This window comes from Neopelma chrysocephalum, unplaced genomic scaffold (genome assembly GCF_003984885.1).
Source record: "Neopelma chrysocephalum unplaced genomic scaffold, ASM398488v2 Primary Assembly neopelma1_42, whole genome shotgun sequence".
In the NCBI taxonomy this organism is placed as follows: Eukaryota; Metazoa; Chordata; class Aves; order Passeriformes; family Pipridae; genus Neopelma; species Neopelma chrysocephalum.
The window spans coordinates 8,081,698-8,101,194 of NW_020897700.1; the positions used below are offsets into that span (position 1 = coordinate 8,081,698).

General features: G+C 39.4%; 2 protein-coding genes across 4 annotated transcripts in view; one reads left to right on the forward strand and one right to left on the reverse strand.

Annotated features, from left to right (window-relative positions):
* LRP2BP (LRP2 binding protein) overlaps positions 1 to 15,933 on the forward strand; it is a 29,057-nt gene extending 13,124 nt beyond the window's left edge. Inside the window, exon 8 of one of the 2 annotated variants that reach the window (XM_027676610.1) lies at positions 14,221 to 15,933. In XM_027676610.1, the coding sequence (XP_027532411.1) occupies positions 14,221 to 14,298 (78 nt within the window). In that variant the 3' untranslated portion in view covers positions 14,299 to 15,933. Of the gene's footprint in view, positions 1 to 3,010; positions 3,355 to 14,220 lie in introns of those variants that run through there. The other variant, XM_027676612.1, reaches the window with a different exon arrangement.
* SNX25 (sorting nexin 25) overlaps positions 275 to 19,497 on the reverse strand; it is a 77,022-nt gene continuing 57,799 nt past the window's right edge. The window contains exons 11-19 of one of the 2 annotated variants that reach the window (XM_027676605.1): positions 16,999 to 17,130; positions 12,919 to 13,059; positions 12,250 to 12,363; positions 11,571 to 11,735; positions 6,102 to 6,219; positions 4,830 to 4,896; positions 3,662 to 3,843; positions 1,965 to 2,065; positions 275 to 1,113 (exon numbers count right to left, since the gene is read on the reverse strand). In XM_027676605.1, coding sequence (XP_027532406.1) covers positions 1,039 to 1,113; positions 1,965 to 2,065; positions 3,662 to 3,843; positions 4,830 to 4,896; positions 6,102 to 6,219; positions 11,571 to 11,735; positions 12,250 to 12,363; positions 12,919 to 13,059; positions 16,999 to 17,130 — 1,095 coding nt within the window. In that variant the 3' untranslated portion in view covers positions 275 to 1,038. Of the gene's footprint in view, positions 1,114 to 1,964; positions 2,066 to 3,661; positions 3,844 to 4,829; positions 4,897 to 6,101; positions 6,220 to 10,194; positions 10,355 to 11,570; positions 11,736 to 12,249; positions 12,364 to 12,918; positions 13,060 to 16,998; positions 17,131 to 19,497 lie in introns of those variants that run through there. The other variant, XM_027676606.1, reaches the window with a different exon arrangement.

The window sequence follows — 19,497 nt, forward strand, 5'->3', positions numbered from 1 at the left end:
TACCTTACCAATTTTAACTGCAAGTAGTTTTTCTAAGAGCACAACTGTACTGAATTGAAAAGACAGTAATGAGTGTCACCTTGGGATTTCTGATGATGTTTAATTATTTAGATGTGCATTGACCATATTTACATATTTTTACATAAATTAAAAAAATAACCAAAAGCAAAAAACCACTGAAGACAGTTTCCTTTCCTGGTATAAAATAAGGGAAATATCTGAAGGTTGTTTGAAAGTGGGGTATTTGAAGAAAAGAGCCCTGAGTAATATCAGGGAAGTTATTATTAGAATGGTTTAATTAAATGTCTGCTTGATCATTCATAGAAGCAATTCATAAGCACTAATCTCTGAACTAACATTTAACACAGGCATTCTGTTAGGACATACCAGTTTACAATACATAATTTTGACACAGACTTCAAAGCAATGTAGATATTTCTTATGAAACTAGTGCTGTCAAACTCATTCATTAGTTGTCAGTACAGCCTCACTATCAAATACTGCAATCCAGTTGTGATATTTATTGCTTACAAATGCTTCAAACTACAGGAAATCTTTGGTAAAAACAAAATTGATAAAATTTTCACAACAGCTTTACATGTAGTATTGCACAACAAGGCTTTTTCAATACACAAGAAAAAAAAGAGGAATGCTCAGATCCTCAGTGAGGAGATTAGAACTGTACAACATTCATTAGTTTTCCACTATAAGCAAAATTTCTTTTCATAAATGTTTAAAATATTTTCTGGTTTCTTTCAGCATATATGAACATTTATTTTTCAATCTATATTTGAAACAGAAGAGTAGTCAAATAGAACAATTTAAATAAAAATTGGCAGCTATACAGCATTGTTTTGTCTACCTTACTACAGCATCAGATCTTTTCAAGTCTGTTTACTTCACAAAAAACTCAAGAAGAAAGAAAAATGCTAAAAATAATCATAGTCCTCAGCCCTCTATGGAAAAGAGGAAAATAAGTTTCATGTCTATTATCGAACATAGACATTTCTCTAGTGGTCCAGTTGTGCAGATTCAAACCTAAGTGGCATTAAGCTGCTCTAAATGAGCTCTCAGCTCAGGACACAGTTCAGTTAGCAGCAGTTCCAGCAAAACCTGAAAAAGAGAAACAAGTTAAGATGATGCAGGTGCCGACCAAATGAGAATTTCTGCTTCCCTTCTGTCATGTTTAGAGCATCACAGATGACAGAAGCATGTACATTCGATTCTATTCATCATTCATGCAACTACTTTCCTTTCATCCTGAAGTTAGCACATGCCCTACAGAAAACACGGGAAATGTCTTAAGGCTGAAAGGAGGCAAGTGCAAAGGGCAGCTGCTTTCAGATGGGGATTTCCCACCCAGTATAAACTGTCACTGTTCTGCCAAAGACTCTGTAGCATGATAAGCAAGCACCAGAGCATGCATCTCATGCATCTCCTGAACAGGCTGCATCCTCTCCAGTGCTAAGGCTGCACTGTGTGATGGGCTGGTGCCCAAAATGAGCCAGAAGAGACTGACTGAGCGTGAAGGCGTTATACTTAGATCCAGCTGCATGCTCCAACATAGTCCCACCAACAGTTGAGGAGTGGGACTTTTGGAGTCCTGTCGTGTCCTAACTACAAGGTAGTTCTGGAGCCCTCCTTCCCTAGGATTCTCCAAGATATATTTATTTTTCTAAGCTGTATGAAGAAATTAGTTTGCACCTTATGAAGTCAGGAAAGCTGGATGTGATAGAGGATCTCTTTGAGACAAAAGCAATGCTGCTGTTAAACAGCCTTTTGTTATTTAAACTTAGTCAGGGGATCAAACCAAGTACATTTTTCCCACTTACTTTAATAACAAAAGAAGTTACTTGCACACAGACCAATAGTTCAAATTAAATCACTGGCTTTAATACTGAGTGAATAGAGCTCAGCAATTAACAAGATCATGAAGTTAAAAAGCTACTTTTCTGGTTACTTACATAAAGTAGATGCTTGTTAGCCTTCCTTTCTTGCAACGCATTGAACACTTTCACTACACCATGACGGGCATTTTGTTGTCCAACAAGATTCTGCAGAGTATCTGCAACAAATGTTACTTCAGCTTATATTGCTTTACTCCTGCTAGGCAAAACCTCCAGCCTATACTACTACCCAGAATCACAGAATCGACCCCATCAGGATTGGAAAAGACTTTCAAGATCATCTGGTTCAACCGTAAGGACCCATAAAGGAGGGGAAACAAAGCCACTGCACTTCAGTGGCCCTTGGTTACAAGATACACAGTATCTAGTCAACAACGTTTTAAAAACACGGGTAACTTAGGTCACAGCTTGAAAAGATACCCTTATACTCAAGTCACCCAAGTTAGATAATAGTGTGTGAATCTCAATGACAACACTTTACGTGTTTTAACATGATATATAGTATGCCTTTTTGGTAGTTCACCTCACAGAGTCAAGTTTAATCTCATACATCATCTCATACACCATCAAACCATTCACTTAAATTACCTTCACCAACAAAGACACAATTCCTACTACAGTTAAAAAAGATTTAGCACTTGAATTGCTTCTCAATCTTCACAGAGAATACTTCCCACAAGTAAGCAGTTCAGAGAATTCTGTGTCAGTTATTTACATTTTGGATTAAATTAGAGAATAAATAGTGATCCAATGCTCCACCATTAATCTAAGGTGCATTCAGCTATGTCCTGTCATACAGCTCAGAAACAAACAAACAACCAAAAGTCAAACAAAACCACAAACTATGGAAGGCTATCTAGATAAGTAGGTGAGTATATAACACAGGGAGTAAATGGAGAGTTTTTTACACAAGAAATAAATATTTTGCATGCATACCTGCTGCTTTTTTGCAGTAAAATTTGATTAAACAACCTAATGCAAACAGTATCTCAATGAAGTCATAAAAGAGCTCATCTCTTCAGATGAAGAGGAGATAAAAAGCATTCAAGCTATGTTTAAGTGCATTTCCAAGTGCTAAAAGTAATGATATTGTTTCTTCCCAGTTAATAGCCTTTGGTTTGCATGATCTCTGAGGAGTCAAAAATATATAACTGGACTTCTGGTCCTGTGAATGGGACAGGACAGAGCATCTCACAATGCTGCCCCAGAAACGTGCTGGCTCAAGAGGAAGCTGCTTAGGCTTGGGAGATAAGGGTAGACAAAGGAGAAAACCCACTCAGTCTAGGATCTTCTTCTGTCCAGGCTGCAGGTCACTAACATTCAGCACTCTGAAATTTCTTATCAGAAACAGACAGCAACACACAACCTGACATTGTGGGTAGACCTCTCTCTCCAACTTTGAAATAAAAGAGGAAGAAGTAATTAGGGTGGTGTGACTCCCCTATTTGTCAGGTAGTTCCAGGTACCAGAACCACCTGGTATTTGCTCACAGAGAACCAGCAGAGAGAAAGTCTCGACTGACGTTCCTTGATAAATATTACATACAGAAGTACAGCAATACTGGATTTTGCATCCACCAATATCTGAATTCATGCCCTTTACCAGACAGGCAGGAGAGGCAAAGAATAAGGCCAAAATTATCCTTATTTATGCAAATAATCATGATTTAGAACTCTAAAGGAAAAATAATTTGATTAACCAGTTTCCTTACTAGCTACTCAATCTGTGACAAAGCAGAATAAAAGTGATCTCACCTGGAATGTTTTCAAGTAGTTTTTGCTGTGCTCTCTGTTTTGTCTCTTGCTTTTGTTCATCGCTCTTGGCTCTCAGTGGTGGTGCTAACTTTCCATTTGGCCAAAAAGCATCTCGAAACACACCAATGTAGTACACAAGCATTGGTTCACTGAACATCCAGTGTACAGTGTCACGGATTTGCCTGTAAAGAAGTGTCGAAGGGAGCCCATCAGTTAGTCTTTTATGTTTTATGCAGATTTATTCTTTTTACTTTTAAAATGTATATTGGAACTACATTTCAGGGATGGGCACTACAGAGGCTCCACAGGGAAAAGATGTAAAATCAGGTAACTAATCGTAGCAAACTCCAAACTAGTTGCATGCACAGATGTGCCTGCTAGGATAAAGACAAAGTTTTGATAGAAGCACAGTAGGTTCCCTCACAGATAGCAAAAAGCACATTACTGAAGGGATTACAAACAGAGATAGCAGCCTCCTCCTGAGGCTGCAGCAGTCACTGTAGCCTTCAGCACCAAGAGTCTGAGGTAGAGAGCAGGCACTACTGCTGAACTGTGCCACACTACAACCAAAACCCTTAAAATCAATAAATGTAAAAATTCAGCCTACATGTAAAAAGCTATATAGCAACTTTATATGCCTGCTGTGCTCACACACTCTGTCCCTCTCTGTCCTCTCTCAGACATCGTCCATGTTAGTTAGCAGCAGTGTATGAACAAATGAACCAACCAATTTAAAACTCGCTGAGTGTATACTGTCAGAGACCAGTCCAATTTACTGCTACATAACATACATAAAAGGCTTTAAAAACCACACCAGCATGTGCAAATTTAGTCACTGACTGGACAAAGAATAGGTGCTTCTGCTGGTAGAATACTTTTCCAAATTTTTTCTGAAATAAAAATTTCTGAAGTAAAAATACAGTTTTCCAAATGAAAGTATGTATATAGACAGGCACACTGACTTCATAGTCTCATCCAGGCCTTACTTGACAAAGATAATTCACATATCTGTGTTTTCTCTAATCAACATATTTGTAAATTGAACTGTGTAAAACAAATGCAGATTGTCATATAAAACAGAATGTCCACATTATTTTTTAACAATTCTACTCTCAGCCTTTTTTCCCAGAACAACAATGAAGGTTCATTTAAAGCAACAGCTACTTACTTGTTGATAGTTCTTCCAAAAGTGACTTGTACTAGTGCAATTAATGTTTTTCTGACCCATTTGAACACTAGAACAATGAAAAAATTATGAAAAATAATGACCAAGAAGTTAATAACATTACGGAACCCATGATCATGTCCAAAACCTTCCCCCTGTCACCCTCAAACCAAAACCAAACAACGCATCCCTAAACACATTGTGATAACCCTTTCTAAGATTTCATTAATTGTACAGGTCTCATTTTCCTTGATTGCTTTCCCTGTAGTGTTTGCTATATGACTTTTAAATCTTGCAGATTATATAAATATATATAATTTGTATTTTAGATTATACTGTAAACTTTTATGTTTAAGAATATTTCAAGTTTAAGGAGCCATACAACTACCCAAACCCCTTTTTCGCCTACAAAAACGCAAATGTCTTCAAAATTCTCACCTTTTTGTACCTGCTAGTATAATGTACAGCAGCACCATTAAAATTCTGAGAACATTTTCACTCAAATAAAGCAAGCAGTCAGCTTTCCATTACAAATAAAAGAAACAAATGTGAGTGCTTCCTAGTCATTACTGGTTAATCTTGCTTTAATGCTGTTCATTATCAGCACAATAAAGCCTATATTTGGAAGATACATCTGCCATTTTTGGAAGGTGCTGTATTTTGTAATAGTCACCCTGTAAATCATTTTATAGAGCACCATGTGTGGCTGCACATTCCAATAGAAACAAAAATAGTTTTCTTTATTACCATCATTCAGTTACATAAAGGAGAAAAAAAAAATCTAGTATTTAAACATGCCACAATTCTACCATCTTTTCCATTATACAAATTGTAGAGCTAAAGTGCACACATAATTCACTTAAAATGGATATTAAAATTGTATTTCTTTACCCGAGACATGTTCTATAATAAAGCCATCATTCCTTCCTCAGAATTTATATATTCTAAAAAGCATCCTATTTACAGAAAACATGCTACTGTTCTTTTCTGGTTTTTTTCCAGTTTTTTTTTTACGAAGAACTTAATTCTAAATGCAAATGCTCTCCCCTACCAGGTAAATTTTTATTACTATTTTATATTGGAATTTCACTTTTGAATGAAAGCTCCGAAGTTATGAACTACTGAGGAACAGCTTGGTTCCAAACAAACAAACTGGCTATAGAGATTGCAAGAACATTTCCACTTATTGAAACAGCAGAAAAATCCAAATTACAAAGTGTCACAGATTTCTGAGCCAACAGATTCCAATGGCAATTAAGCAGGTTCACAGCTTACTTCCTCGCAGTTCAAAAATCTCTCCAATCAGCATGAAACATGGTTCAGCAAGAGAGTCCTTTTTCCCGTCCACCTCCTCTCCATAGTCCGACAGATCACTATCCTCTTCTGTTTCTTCCTAGAAAGAGAGGCACAACATGGGTATGCACTGCAGTTCCCCATCTTTCATCCAGGATGGATTTAGTTACTGCCATGCTCTGGGAAGGAGCACAGCTAGTCATCTCACAAAAGGGCATTAGGGCCAACAACTGCTGCTGGCAGGATCTGGCAAACAGGAACCTCGCTAGGGATTTTGAAAAAGGATTGCACTTCCCATTGGACAAGAGTGATGAGGACACAGCACAGCTCAGGTCATCATCACTGCTATATCTGCTTGCAGCCTTGCCTAAGTAAGCAACTCAATGCTGCCCAGATTCTCAGGGTCTACTACCTATAATATAGGCCCCACCTATACTAGCTGGATAAAAGAAAGCAGGTGATGTGGGAGTCAGGTACTGCTAGGAAGGAGGCGAGAGCTGTAAGGAAGAAATGGCACTCAGAGGTGTTGGTGACTGCAAAGCCTCCTCTGATGCAACACCCAGGAAGGACACCCAGGATGGGAAGCTAGCCAGCTGGAGTTGTTTGCAACACAAGCAGCTAGGAAGAAAAGGTGAAAATCTGGTTATTGCACAGGGAGAAGCAAGGAGCTGGCTCCCCTGGTGAACACAGTGCCTTCACAGCTGAAGCCACTCAGTGGGATCAGGCACTAGCCAGCTGTCCTTGCAGTAAGCTGGGAACAAAACCCAGCAGTAGAAAGAGAATTGGCCACTGCAGAGACAAGCACCATTAACAACAACCAGTCCCAGGCAGAAAGACAATATGGTGATACTTAGTGACCCGAGCCTGAGAATACCCAAGCTCAAAGCACCAAAGGGAGCAGAGTTATTCAGAATAGACTCACAAGAGATGAATGGATTGAACAACCTCAGTTCTGGTAGAACCATTTATTCAAGAATGTAGGGCAGACAGCAGGTTGTTCCTCAGCGTCATGAAGATCTGCTTCAGGATCAGGACTATACCACCTATCATTACTCATGGCAGCTGACACACTCCTTTGCCTTCCTGGATCCTCCCCTGCCCACCCATTCTTAGAGCAAAGCTGCAGAAAGGCAGACCTGATGCCCACTGAGGCTGGTGCAATGCCCCAGTCTCTGGATCAGGAGTGGTCAGAACGCTGTGCAAGTTTTCTTCTTCAGCCTGATACAGAGATACCAATCATCTCTGTCTTTTTCCTTTCATCCTTATCATTCTATCATCCAATATTGGTCTATTTTTCTGCTTTTTGGTAAATCCCCTATCTTGTAGAAAATGCAACAAGAAGTGTAAATTCTTACATCACAATGCAATTTCTATCCCTTAAAAGCTTATAAACCTAAAAGCCTTTCTTCTAGATTGTATCAACCGCATTTTTATCTCTGATTTGGTTTTGGTCTTGAGAGCTAAGACATACATTCTAAAGCTAGTCCTGTCCAAGGAGTTGAATATAGAAAGAGATATGAAAATGCTGCAGTATTTAATCCTGAAAACAACACTCAAGAGGTAATACTATTGGTCTAACATATATTTGAAAAATGTCAGATGAGATGTAAAAGTCAGAGAGAGAGCTGAATGAGAGCATTCTCTACTACACAGTCCAAAGTACAAACTAAACCAGGGTTCTCAGCTACAAAAATACAGTTGTAACAGCTTTATGTGTGGTTTAACACAACTAACTTAATTTATGACCATGTACCAACTGATTTAACCCTAGTTTAACTGCTTTGGCAAAGTATTCAAAATGCTGTCAACTGGGCATGACACTGAAAGACATGGGTGTTCAAAAAACAGGAGAGCTGATCCCAGACTGTCTCACAATACGTCTCCCTTCATTTAATTTTATCATTATTTTTACACCAGGACAAACATTTGACATACTAATTCAGAGGGTCTAACACTTTCCTATATTCCCACCATCTGCATTCTGTTGTCTCCTCTTACATTTAAGCTTATGGAAAGAAGTGAGAAGAGAAGGAAGGCACATGTGAAGTGGGATGGTCTTTGCCTGCATCTGCACAGTGCCTGGCATAATACAGTGTAGCTGAAAATAAACTTCTAGTCCAACAAGTAATAAGAAATAGTATTAAACTTAAACTCAGTAAGGAGTTATCACAGAATCACAGAAAAGGCTGAGTTGGAAGGGACCCAGAAGGATCATCACATCCAACCCTTAGGCCTGCACAGAATCATTTCCAACAGTCACACCAGCTGCCTGAGATTATCATCCAAACACTTCTTGAACTCTGTCAGGCTTGGTGATGCGACCACTTCCCTGGGGAACCTGTTCCAGTGCCCAACCACCCTCTGGGTGAAGAACCTCTTTCCAATATCAAATCTAAACCTCCCTTGACACAACTTCAGGCCATTCCCTCAGGTCCTGTCACTGGTCACCACAGAGAAGAGATCACTGCCTGCCCCTCCTCTTCCCCTCACAAGGAAGTTGTAGACTGCAATGAGGTCTCCCCTCAGTCTCCTCCAGGCTGAACAGACCAAGTGACCTCAGCCACTCCTCATACAGCTTTCCCTCAAAGCCTTTCACCATCTTTGTTGCTCTCCATTGGACACTCTCTAAGAGCTTAATATCTCTCTTATATTGTGGCACCCAAAACTGCACACAATATTCAAGGTGAGGCTGCCCCAGTGCAGAGCAGAGTGGGACAATCCCCTCCCTCGACCGGCTGGCGATGCTTTGCCTGATGCCCCCAGGACATGGTTGGCCCTGCTGGCTGCCAGGGCACTGCTGACTCATATTCAACTTGCCATCGACCAGGACCCCCAGGTCCCTTTCCATAGCACTGCTTTCCAGCATCTCATTCCCCAGTCTGTACGTACATCCAGGGTTGCCCCATCCCAGGTGCAGAATCCGGCACTTCCCTTGTTGAACTTCATATGGTTGGTGATTGCCCAGTCCTCTAATTTGTCAAGGTCTCTCTGCAGGGCCTCCCTGCCTTCGAGGGAGTCAACAGCTCCTCCCAGTTTTGTGTCATCTGCAAACTTGCTTAGTATCCCTTCCAGTCGTGCATCCAAGTCATTTATGAAGATGATGAAGAGCACAGGGCCCAAGATGGAGCCCTGTGGAACCCCACTAGTGACAGGTCACCAGTCTGATGTTACCCCATTCACTGTTACCCTCTGTGCTCCACCCATGAGCCAATTGCTCACCCACTGCATGATGTGTTTATCCAGCTGTGTGCTGGACATTTTGTCCAGAAGGGTCCTGTGAGAGGTTGTATTGAAAGCTTTATCGAAATCCAAAATATGACATCAACTGGCTTCCCTTGATCAACCAGCTGGGTTACCTTGTCATAAAAGGAAACCAGGTTTGATAAGCAGGACTTCCTCTCATGAAGTCGTGCTGGCTGTGACCAATGACTGTGTTGTCTTTCAGGTGTTTTTCAACACCTCCCAGAATAATCTTCTCCATAACTTTACCAAGCACTGAAGTGAGACTGACAGGCCTGTAGTTTCCAGGATCCTCCTTCTTGCCCTTCTTACAAATCAGAACATATGCCAGCTTCCAGTCAGCTGGGACCTCTCTGGATTCCCAAGACCACTCAAAAATCATCAAGAGAGGTTTTGCAATGACATCAGCCAGCTCTTTGAGGATTCTTGGATGAATCCCATCAGGCCCCATAGATTTGTAGGGATCCAGCTGGAGCAGCAGATCCTGCACAATTTCAGGGAGTTGGTCACTCACAGTCATGGTCCTCCAGCTCAGGGCACTAGAGACCCCCTTGGTCCATCATCTGAGTTGAAGACAGAGGCAAAGAATGCATGAAACACCTCTGCCTTTTCTCTGTCCCTGTTTGTGAGGTGACCATCTCCATCCTGTAAGGGGCTGATGATATCTCTATACTGCCTATTGCCATTAATGTATTTGAAAAAACTCTTTTTATTGTGCCCCACATTTCTGGCAGCTTCAACTCCAGCTGAGCTTTGGCCGCACAAATTTTCTCCCTACAGCAGCAAGCAGCATCTCTGAATTCTTCCCATATCACTTGATCTGGCTTCCATGGGCATACCCCTTCCTTTTTTGCCTTACTTCTAAGAGAAGATTCCTGTTCAGCCAAGCCAGCCTTCTGCCTCGCCTGCTTGACTTCCGACATTTGGGAATTGCTGTTCTTATGCCCTTAGGAGGTCATGTTCAAAAAGTGACTAGCACTGATGGACCCCAGTATATGCAAAAACATTTTCCCAGGGGATCTTACTTACTAATTCCTTGCTTTGTTTACTTATTTTCTCTTTCCTCTCCCATATTTCCTAACTATTTCCTCCTACGCGTTCACATAATACAATATACATGCAGCCTGGCTTTTGTCTTGAGGAGGTTTTTCAATTAAATAGCAAAATACAAATAGCTGCACACTTCTAAGCTTTTATGCTACTTCTTAACAATCATTTTAGTGAATGCACTTTTGGTTTTAGAACTGCAGCACTTCTATTGAAGTCCAAATCTAGTTTCTCCAACTTTCTTTATATTTATTACTCTGAAATGAGGCACACACATTCAGCATCTAGATGCAAACAGAATGTAATTTTGAAAAATGTATATAGAATTTTCTTATTTCTGAGAGATGCAAGGCCACCTCTCTGCCTATTAAGAGGCTAGAACAGTACCTGTTCCCCAAACTCCAATTATCCTGCAGAAGACCCACCCACTGCGGACAAATACAGTATGTAAGAATTTAATTATTTCATATGAATTTTGTATAACATATAACTAAAAAGGGGAATAGAAACAACTCCTTGAACGTTGCATATCTGCAACACGAGCAACACAAAACAGTGCCATGGAATTATGGTTGATTCTAGTCAACAAGCTATTTCAGTCACTAATCTATTATTCATTGCATTTTGATAGACATGGTTTTTTATGGCTTAATATCAAATTCTCCAACTGGTTTGCCGCCATAGGTTCCTGCCTGTGTTTCCAAATTCCCTCAGTAAGCCTGCACTATTTGCCAACGTTTTTGGTCAAAACTAGCTTTGATTCAGAAGTTGCCATAGAATTATTAAGGACACACAGCTCCTGCCAAGAGAATCTTCCCAAGAGAGAATTATTTTTACATGCCAAAGCTCCTCCGAAATAAGCATATCAAGACCTCGAAAAAGAGGCAAATTCCGCTATAAAAAAAATAAACAATTCAACATGGACTATAATTTATTTGTGATAGCTTATGCATTTGCCTATATGCATATATCAAAGGGCAGGAAACTTATTTTGTTAATAAACACCTTTTAAATTCATAGATAGCTCTTATTTTTGACCCTTTGTTCACTTCCAGTAAATTACAAATCACTTTTGGAAATGTCTTCCAATATTACCTACCATTCAAATACTAATGACTTTGTATAAGTAATTAAATTTGGGAAGATTACTTTTCTACTACTTACCTCCTGATGAGAAAACAAATCACCAGGAAGTCGTTCAAGAAATGAGGAGAGTGAAAAAGATGACTTCTTTCCTTGCACATCAATAACTTTGAGGTGCTCTGGGGAAGGGCTCAAGAAGGCATAAAGTGCTTCACTCTGGCAGAGTCTTTCATCAGAGAGTAATTTCTATGAAAGAAAAATAATTACTGAAACATGTCAATTAAACATTTCTTGTTAAGGAATAAGATGTGTCAAGCCATCCACTAAAACCAAGTAAGTCATGGCTCAGAGGTAGTGTGAGGAAAAAAAAATCCATGTCTCACAAAGATACTTTAACAAGCTAGGTCTAAAGTACTGGAATTATTAAGACTGAAGTTTTTAATCTTACAACTTTCTTTTTTTAATAAAAGTTCTCATTTTTAAGGAATTTGTTGTGAAGTCTTGTAGCTAAAAGTGGCAATTATAGGATTCGTTACCTATGATTTCTTAATTAACTGAAGTTTAACCATTCCACTGGAGGAATGGTTACTATCAATCAAACTCATCCTAACTTCAGGCATTTTAGACAACTTCGACATTTATAGCATCAAACCTTACATCTGACCTATTTGTTCTAGGCTCCCTCTTTAGGCAATAGAGAGACAACATTCTCTCAATTCTGCTGTTTAGATATCTGTTGGTTTTGGTTCTGTTTTCTTACCTGCAAAAAGTTATTAAGCTGGTTCTTGGATTTCTCCATGAATTTCTGGTCTATGGATTTGAAGGGCAGCTTGCTGAGAGAAGGCAATTGAACTTTTTTTAATGATGGAAAACACTGTGCAGGAGAGAGGAGAGCTCACTTAACACGCATGTGGAGAAAAAGACAACTGGTTCAGAATGGAAATGAAGAGACTCTTTTGTACTCTCATCTCCCTTCCACACCCCTCTCAGCACCTTGAAAAAACACCTCCCTTACCCACTAGAGACTTCCCTTCCCACCACCATCATCTATCTCTTATCACACAGAAAGGTTAAAGCGCTATAAAAAGAAACGTTCTCTGTCCCCAAAAGCTGTCATTTCTAATACTTCCCTGGAAGTATTAGAGACAAACTCTAGTTTATACAGTCAGCTCCTCCATGACAGTGCAGAGCATATAGCATTCTGACATTGGGTTAGTCCAGTAAAACATTATTAAGAGGGGGAAAAAAAATTATAAACAAGTTTTATAAGCATCTCTCTCTGTAAGTGACCAGAAATAGTCAGACAGAAAACTAGCTCTAAAAGGCTAAAAGCCAAAAGGCTGCATTTAAACTGGCAGTATTACATTTTTATCATTCTGACAAATTTCAGAAATTTGTATCTTCTTCCTCCCTTAGCTGAGATTCGTACCTCACTGAGTTTGCGGTGTAGGTTCTGAAACTCATTGAGCTTCCTGGGAACAGTCCAGTTCTTAGTTTCAGCTCCACCAACTTCTTGTAAACTCACCATGACAGAGTAACAGGGCACTTGTTCTCCATTCTCTTCTAAAACCTTGTGGAGAAGAAACCAGCAGATAAGTTATACTACATTGAAAGTAAAACAGTGGAACATTTGAGCTGCCAGATGACTGGCTTGCAAACTCAGTCATCATCAGTTCCATGCTTCTCTTGAGATTTGAAAGCTACATATGGAGCAATACCCTTAATGAACTAAACTTCACCCAAAATGCTGTGCCAGTCCTGAATCAGTCCTCTAGCTAACCAGTATGGCACCTGACATAAAGCTTAGCAATGCTGTCCACCAGCAATCAAATCTCGCTGACATGTCTTCTTCAAATAGGTGAGTGTATTATTTCAGTTTTTAAGGTCCCTACCATATAGCTTTCTGATTATCAATACTCCATTCTGGTTATCAATACTCCATCTCTCCTATCTGCATTTACCTGAGTGTTCTCCCTTTACTCCCACGCTTCCTTCCCAGTGCCCTGTTGAGGCTCACCCACATGCCAGGCACAGCAGCTCTGCAGCTGGGCCCTGTGACAGCTAGTGCTGTCTCAGTGATTTCTCTACTCACTCAAGCCATTCTGCATGCACAGAGGATGTGGTGTCCATGCAGTGTTTATGTCTGAGGGACTCACAACTTTACAAAAATACTAATTAATCAAACTCTACAATCCTCAGTCAGAGGAATGAGAACCAATTAACCACATTGTGCAAATGGGAAAACTACAGCAAAGAAGTTAAACAATTTTTCTTGAGACCACAGCAGCAGTGTGACCACATTATTTCTTTATTTAATGTAAGAACTGCTATAAGAATTTCATCCTTTTGTCCTATTCGTAAAAGATTTTTGTTTACTTATTTTGAGGAGACAGCTAAATTGATTATGAAAGGCAAAGAAGGGAAATGCATAAAATACTTAACTCTAGGAATGCTTTGTCTTCACGTACATGCAAATAACTGAAAGGTAATTATAAAATACCACTTTCACAATCTTTTTGAGGAAGTTATAATTTTCAAACTTTTTCTAAAGAATAGTTAAACTAATCTAATTAGGATAAGAATAAACTTTAAAATTCATATAATTATGACACATTTTCTAAGAACCCTGTAAAGGTCTGACAACACTTAATGCTATTGATGGATAATTTGACAAGTGACTACATTACCATTGTAAAAGACATGCAGCTAAAACGTACCTTCGTATTTTTAGGCCATTCAGAGCTGTACATGGAGAATATTCCCTGTGATTCCTAAAGCTGCACATGGACAACTGGGGAGCCAAATCTGAGGCCCAGATTTCACATATCTGTGTAAAAAAGCTGCAGCAGAACCCAGACAGAATACAAAGCACCAGCTTGAATGCCTGAAGATATGCCTGTTTCTCAGTGCAGCTATTTGGGGAACTGCCTATCTCCTGCCAGAGTACTGCAGACAGATGCTTGAACAGCCTCCAAAATACAGGTCAGAGAAACATGGCCCAGAAGAATTGGGATTGTGTGGGACAGTCTCTACCCTGTGTACCCCTGAGCTAGATTAGATCTGTGCTCACCTACAAGCTGCAAACATCTCCTGGCTGCAACTTTTGAATACTGGGAGATCAGTGCTGAAATTGCTGATTAGAGTCATGCCTATCATTCTCCATTCTGCATTTGTTCCCAGGGCAGGGATTTGCATGTGTGTAGGGTCATCTGAACTGTAATTGTCAGGAGAGAGTCATTGCTCTGGAAGCATATTCTCAGAATGAGAGGACTTAGTACTCCTGCTTCAAGTTAGGATCCATGCGCAAAATTATTTAAATTCTGATTACTAGATGGAGACATACTACAACTTTCTTCAAGTACCCTCAAATACTCTCATATAAATACTGAAAGTCTTCAGAATCTTTTTAAGAATGCAAAATTCTTGATCAATTTATGTACTTGTGCATTTGTTTTTCCAAATTAATGAGTCAACTGGAAAACAGAAAAATGGGATGTTAGGAGGTCTTCTAAACCAGGAGAACTAGTCCTCTGCTGTTAATAGGCACCATCTCATACAACTGCTATCATGAATTAATTCAAACTAGAGAGCCCTATTCCTCTGACTCTCCCTTCTGCTAACTCAAGCAAATGAAAGTGCTTTCAGAATCACTTCTCATGGGAGAAGTTCCTCATTGAAGACCCCCAGGCCTTTTTCCACTGGGCAGCTTTCTAGTCACCTCTTACCTGGGTGTGGGGTGTGGTAACAGTAAGAAATATGCAATTTTTTTCCTCTTATTCAGATCTACAAACTCCATTCCTTATGAAAGCAATAGATTTTTTAAAATATCTTATGCTCTGAAACAGTCATTCTTTGGACAAGGGAGACATGGGTTTTTTCAAATCTTAAGTAACTAGTTTTTTATGTGCTATTTATTAACTGATTTAGTAATCAGTTTAAAAGGTCAATGACAGGCTATTATACTTTCAGCTTATTTCTGTATCCAAATTTACTTTTACTAAGATTTACTGCAAAACAATAGGGCTACCAAGTTTTTCTCTCTCTAAAATCACAGAGGTATATCCTGGGATTAGCAACAGCATATTTTGCAGATAGGAAGACAGTGTCATCTACTCATGCCCCCTGAAATCAGCTGCAGCCAGAATATTCCCAAGCAATTAATTAACATCGATAATTACAACATATATGTTTCCTCCAGCCCATCCTTTGAAGCACAGAGCCGCAAACAAGACAACTAATGCAAACCTACAATTCATTACCTATTCCAGTACTACTTATAAGTTATAGTTAAGGCAGCAAGTAATTAGAAGCCTCTTCCAACCTCCATCTTATTTAGCCAAACTACTTTCTCCTCTGGTAGTATGGGAGACACTGGACAGTAGTGTATGGTGCCCCTTACCACAAAGCCGCCCTTCTCCAGTTTTGCTGCACACAGCATTGCCACATTTTAAAACTAGACTTCAAAAGCTACAGATAACTCTTAAAAGACAACTTAAGAGCTTCTCAATTCTCAACTGTGTCACCTGCAAACAGCGTTAAAACAAATCCAAACCCAGATGTTTGCACATGGAGAATTTGATTTTTAAAATGTCACCTTAAGTTTTTAACCTGTTGAATTTATTTCTTCTTTTACAGACAATGACTTTAATTGTTAACAGACCTATCACTAGCTTGCAAGAGCTTAAGACACAACCAAATAAACTCAACAGCACATACTTTTCCTTCAACAAAAAGTTACCTCAAGATAACTACTTATATTCATTCCAGGAACATTTTCTTAATGATGTAGGAAGGCAAGCCAATAGAGACCCAATTAATCTTTAATTCTCTGTAGGGATACTGTCAAGAAGATTGCTTATGTTCGTGTTACGTAGTACATAACAAGCATTCACTGAGTTCCTTTCATGGCAAGTGTTAGAGAGCTAGGAGATGGTAATACTTCTTGTTTTCATTACAAATTTTTTTACATTCATTCTACTATTGTCTGCCTACGCCCAAATGGAAGAGCAGAACAAGACAAAAAGAAAAGAAACACGTAACTTCATCTTACAGATATAAAGCACTTTCTTTCTGAGTATTCCAGTCCTCTGAAACTGTACTGCTATTAAATATAATACTACAAAGTAATGAGTGTAAATACTGCATCTTTGAGACACAACAGAGACACAACTGCACCCAAGTGCAATAGCATGGTAATACAACAAGAGACAGTTCTCATGAAAAACAATGCCTCTAAGATAGCAAACTGTCAAAACCAGTTTATGTTCATGCAGGTAATTTTTATAACTCCATTACAACCGTGTCTGAGGAACAGAAATTTTGTACACACATCACAGTAGCCACTGGGAAACAAGAGGAACTCAGAAGAGGGTTCCTTCCCCCACAAGTCAATATTAAGTATAAACGGTGTACACAAAGGTATAAGGAAAGTAGCTATGCATTTTTCCTCCACTTTTCATGCAAGTTTGAATTGACTCAGAAGACAAAAAGCCATAAAAAAATCCCATACCTCGCCTGAGACAATGAAGGCTTTCCACATGCCAAGATTCTCACACCACCAGTCCGTTCTTGCAATGTGCAGCTGAAGGTCACTGTGCTCTCTCTCCATCAGAGTAATTTCATCTTTCAGCTTAGAAACAATCTGAAGAGGAAGGTTTATTAATTACAATTGGTAAGAAAAAGCTCGTGCAACATGCCTAGTTGTGTCCTTGGGGACAGCGTTCATAAAGAAAAGGTACAAAAGCAGGAGGAGAACAATTCACATGGATTAAAAAAAAAATCAAAAATGAGAGAATCAATGATGCCTCTTATGATCTCCTATAATACACAGCAATCTTAACAGTCAAACCTGATACTAAAATAAAAAACAAGTTAGAAGTACATGCTACTATCACACTATCAATATAAAAGGTACTTGAGATTGGATTGTATATTACATACTGAATGCTTTATACAAAGTTGAAATTGCCATTACTGAAATAGGCATTACCGAAGACATCCTCCTTATCACCTCCAGGTATACACTATGCGAATAGATTTCATTTCTAGGAATTTAGCTATGTTAACAATCATTCAGGAAGTTACCACTTATTTCATTTTAGTTTTGAAGAGGCAAGGATTTATTACTGTGGAAAGCACAAATTTAAAAGATATTCTTGTCAAGATGTAACTCACCATCATAATCTAATAAAGGAGAAATAGAGTCTCTCATTACATCAGCAAAAAAAAAAGTAAACAAACATCCTGCCAGGAGACAGTATGACAAGAAAAGGTGGAAGTATACATAAGATGTGACATTAGAAACATGGCAAAAGCAGCTGACACTTTTTTACTTTATTTTTAAATATGACACACCACACAGTCAAATTTATTAGTTCTACCACGTGTACCACAAGTGGTGCATTCTACAGAGCTACAGTAATTCTGTCTCATTCAGCAATTTTTTCTCATGCTAAATATGAAATGTTATCTACATGACAGCTACAGAACAACATTCTAGCGGATACCTAACCTTCAGAATAATTTTTTATTTTAACTTATTTACAGTCAACATAGACACTGCTCTACAGTCACATTGCATTGACTCCAGTGGCATCCAGGAACATGCAATAATACAGAAGAACTGGTAAGGTTTCAAAGGTAAACGGCTGCTACGTTTACAAACCAAACACAGACTTTACAATGATACTGGATCCATTTTACTATTCTGTTTCAGAGAGGTATTTTTTTCAAAGACAAAGAATATTTTAGAAACAAAAACATACAGGGAAAAACCCACTACTTTAGTAGGACTACAATCCCTGCCTCCCCAAGAGCTTAAGTATAGAAAGAATATAGCTACTATGTTTCAAGAATGAACAGGGAACTTAGAAGTGATACATCCAAGTGAACGGAACAATATATAAAGGTTTAGTCATACAGAATCATAGAATGGCTTGGGCTGGAAGGGGGACACCCCAGAAAAGCTTCAAACACATTTTCAGCTGTCTGCAGTAACCTCTGACAGAAGGGAGATGTGGAAGGGACAGAGGGAATAAAGTTAGCCAGGGTAGCCTCAAATGCTAGTGTTCACATCTTTCTCTTAGAGGTAGCTATCCCCAGAGCTGGGGTGGCAGAGAATGAGTCAACTTCTATTCAGACCAGCATCTTACCATACACCCTGAGTGAAGGAACAAATATATGAAAAATCCAACTCCTGAGCAACGACTAATGCCCAGGTACATTTTTGTCATCTGAAGCAGGAGGTCACTTTAGGGAGATGCCTTGGCTATTTGTTGGTCTCACCCACTGTCTACCATTTGCAACCAAGCAGTCTCAGTACACCTGACAAGCTTGGCCCACCTGCGTCTGAACAACAGTCCTGTAATATCACTCCTGAGAGCAACGCAAATGAGTCGGCCTAAGCCATATGCAAATCACTTGCTTCTCCTGGAATATTGTCTCAGACTGCTTAACTGTTTCACTTTGCAAGAGAAAAGGAGATTTTTTTGTTTGTTTGTTTTTAGTCCAAGTCCAGATTGCTGAAGTTTCATATCCCTCGGAATTTTTCATCTGGTGACAGTGTGCTTTCTCCTAGTTCCTAATAAAGGAAATCAGTCACTTTTATAGGTTTGGGGGGTTTTTTATCCCTTTATTCGACCAAATCCGTCACAGCTGGATTATGGAGTTGTGCTGTGCTCTTCGCAGCCAGCAGAGGGCGCGGGAGTTGACCAGCACATCCCTCCGCGGCAGCGGTGCCGGAGAGGCAGGGACAGGACACAGGCTGCCATAAGGAATTACACGGACTCGGCAGGGCAGGGAGGAAAGGAAGGAACACTATTTCCCACCGACAAAGCAGCAAGACCACTGAGAGAGTGGTCGTTATTCCATGGCAAACAAAGCAATATAAATCATATCTGCAATTTCAGTTACAATAGCTTTAAAAAAATTGAAAAAATCAACAATTAAAACAGCTCTGATTTCGCCTCCTATTTAACAAGTTGATTGAAATAGCAATCTGACCTGTGCA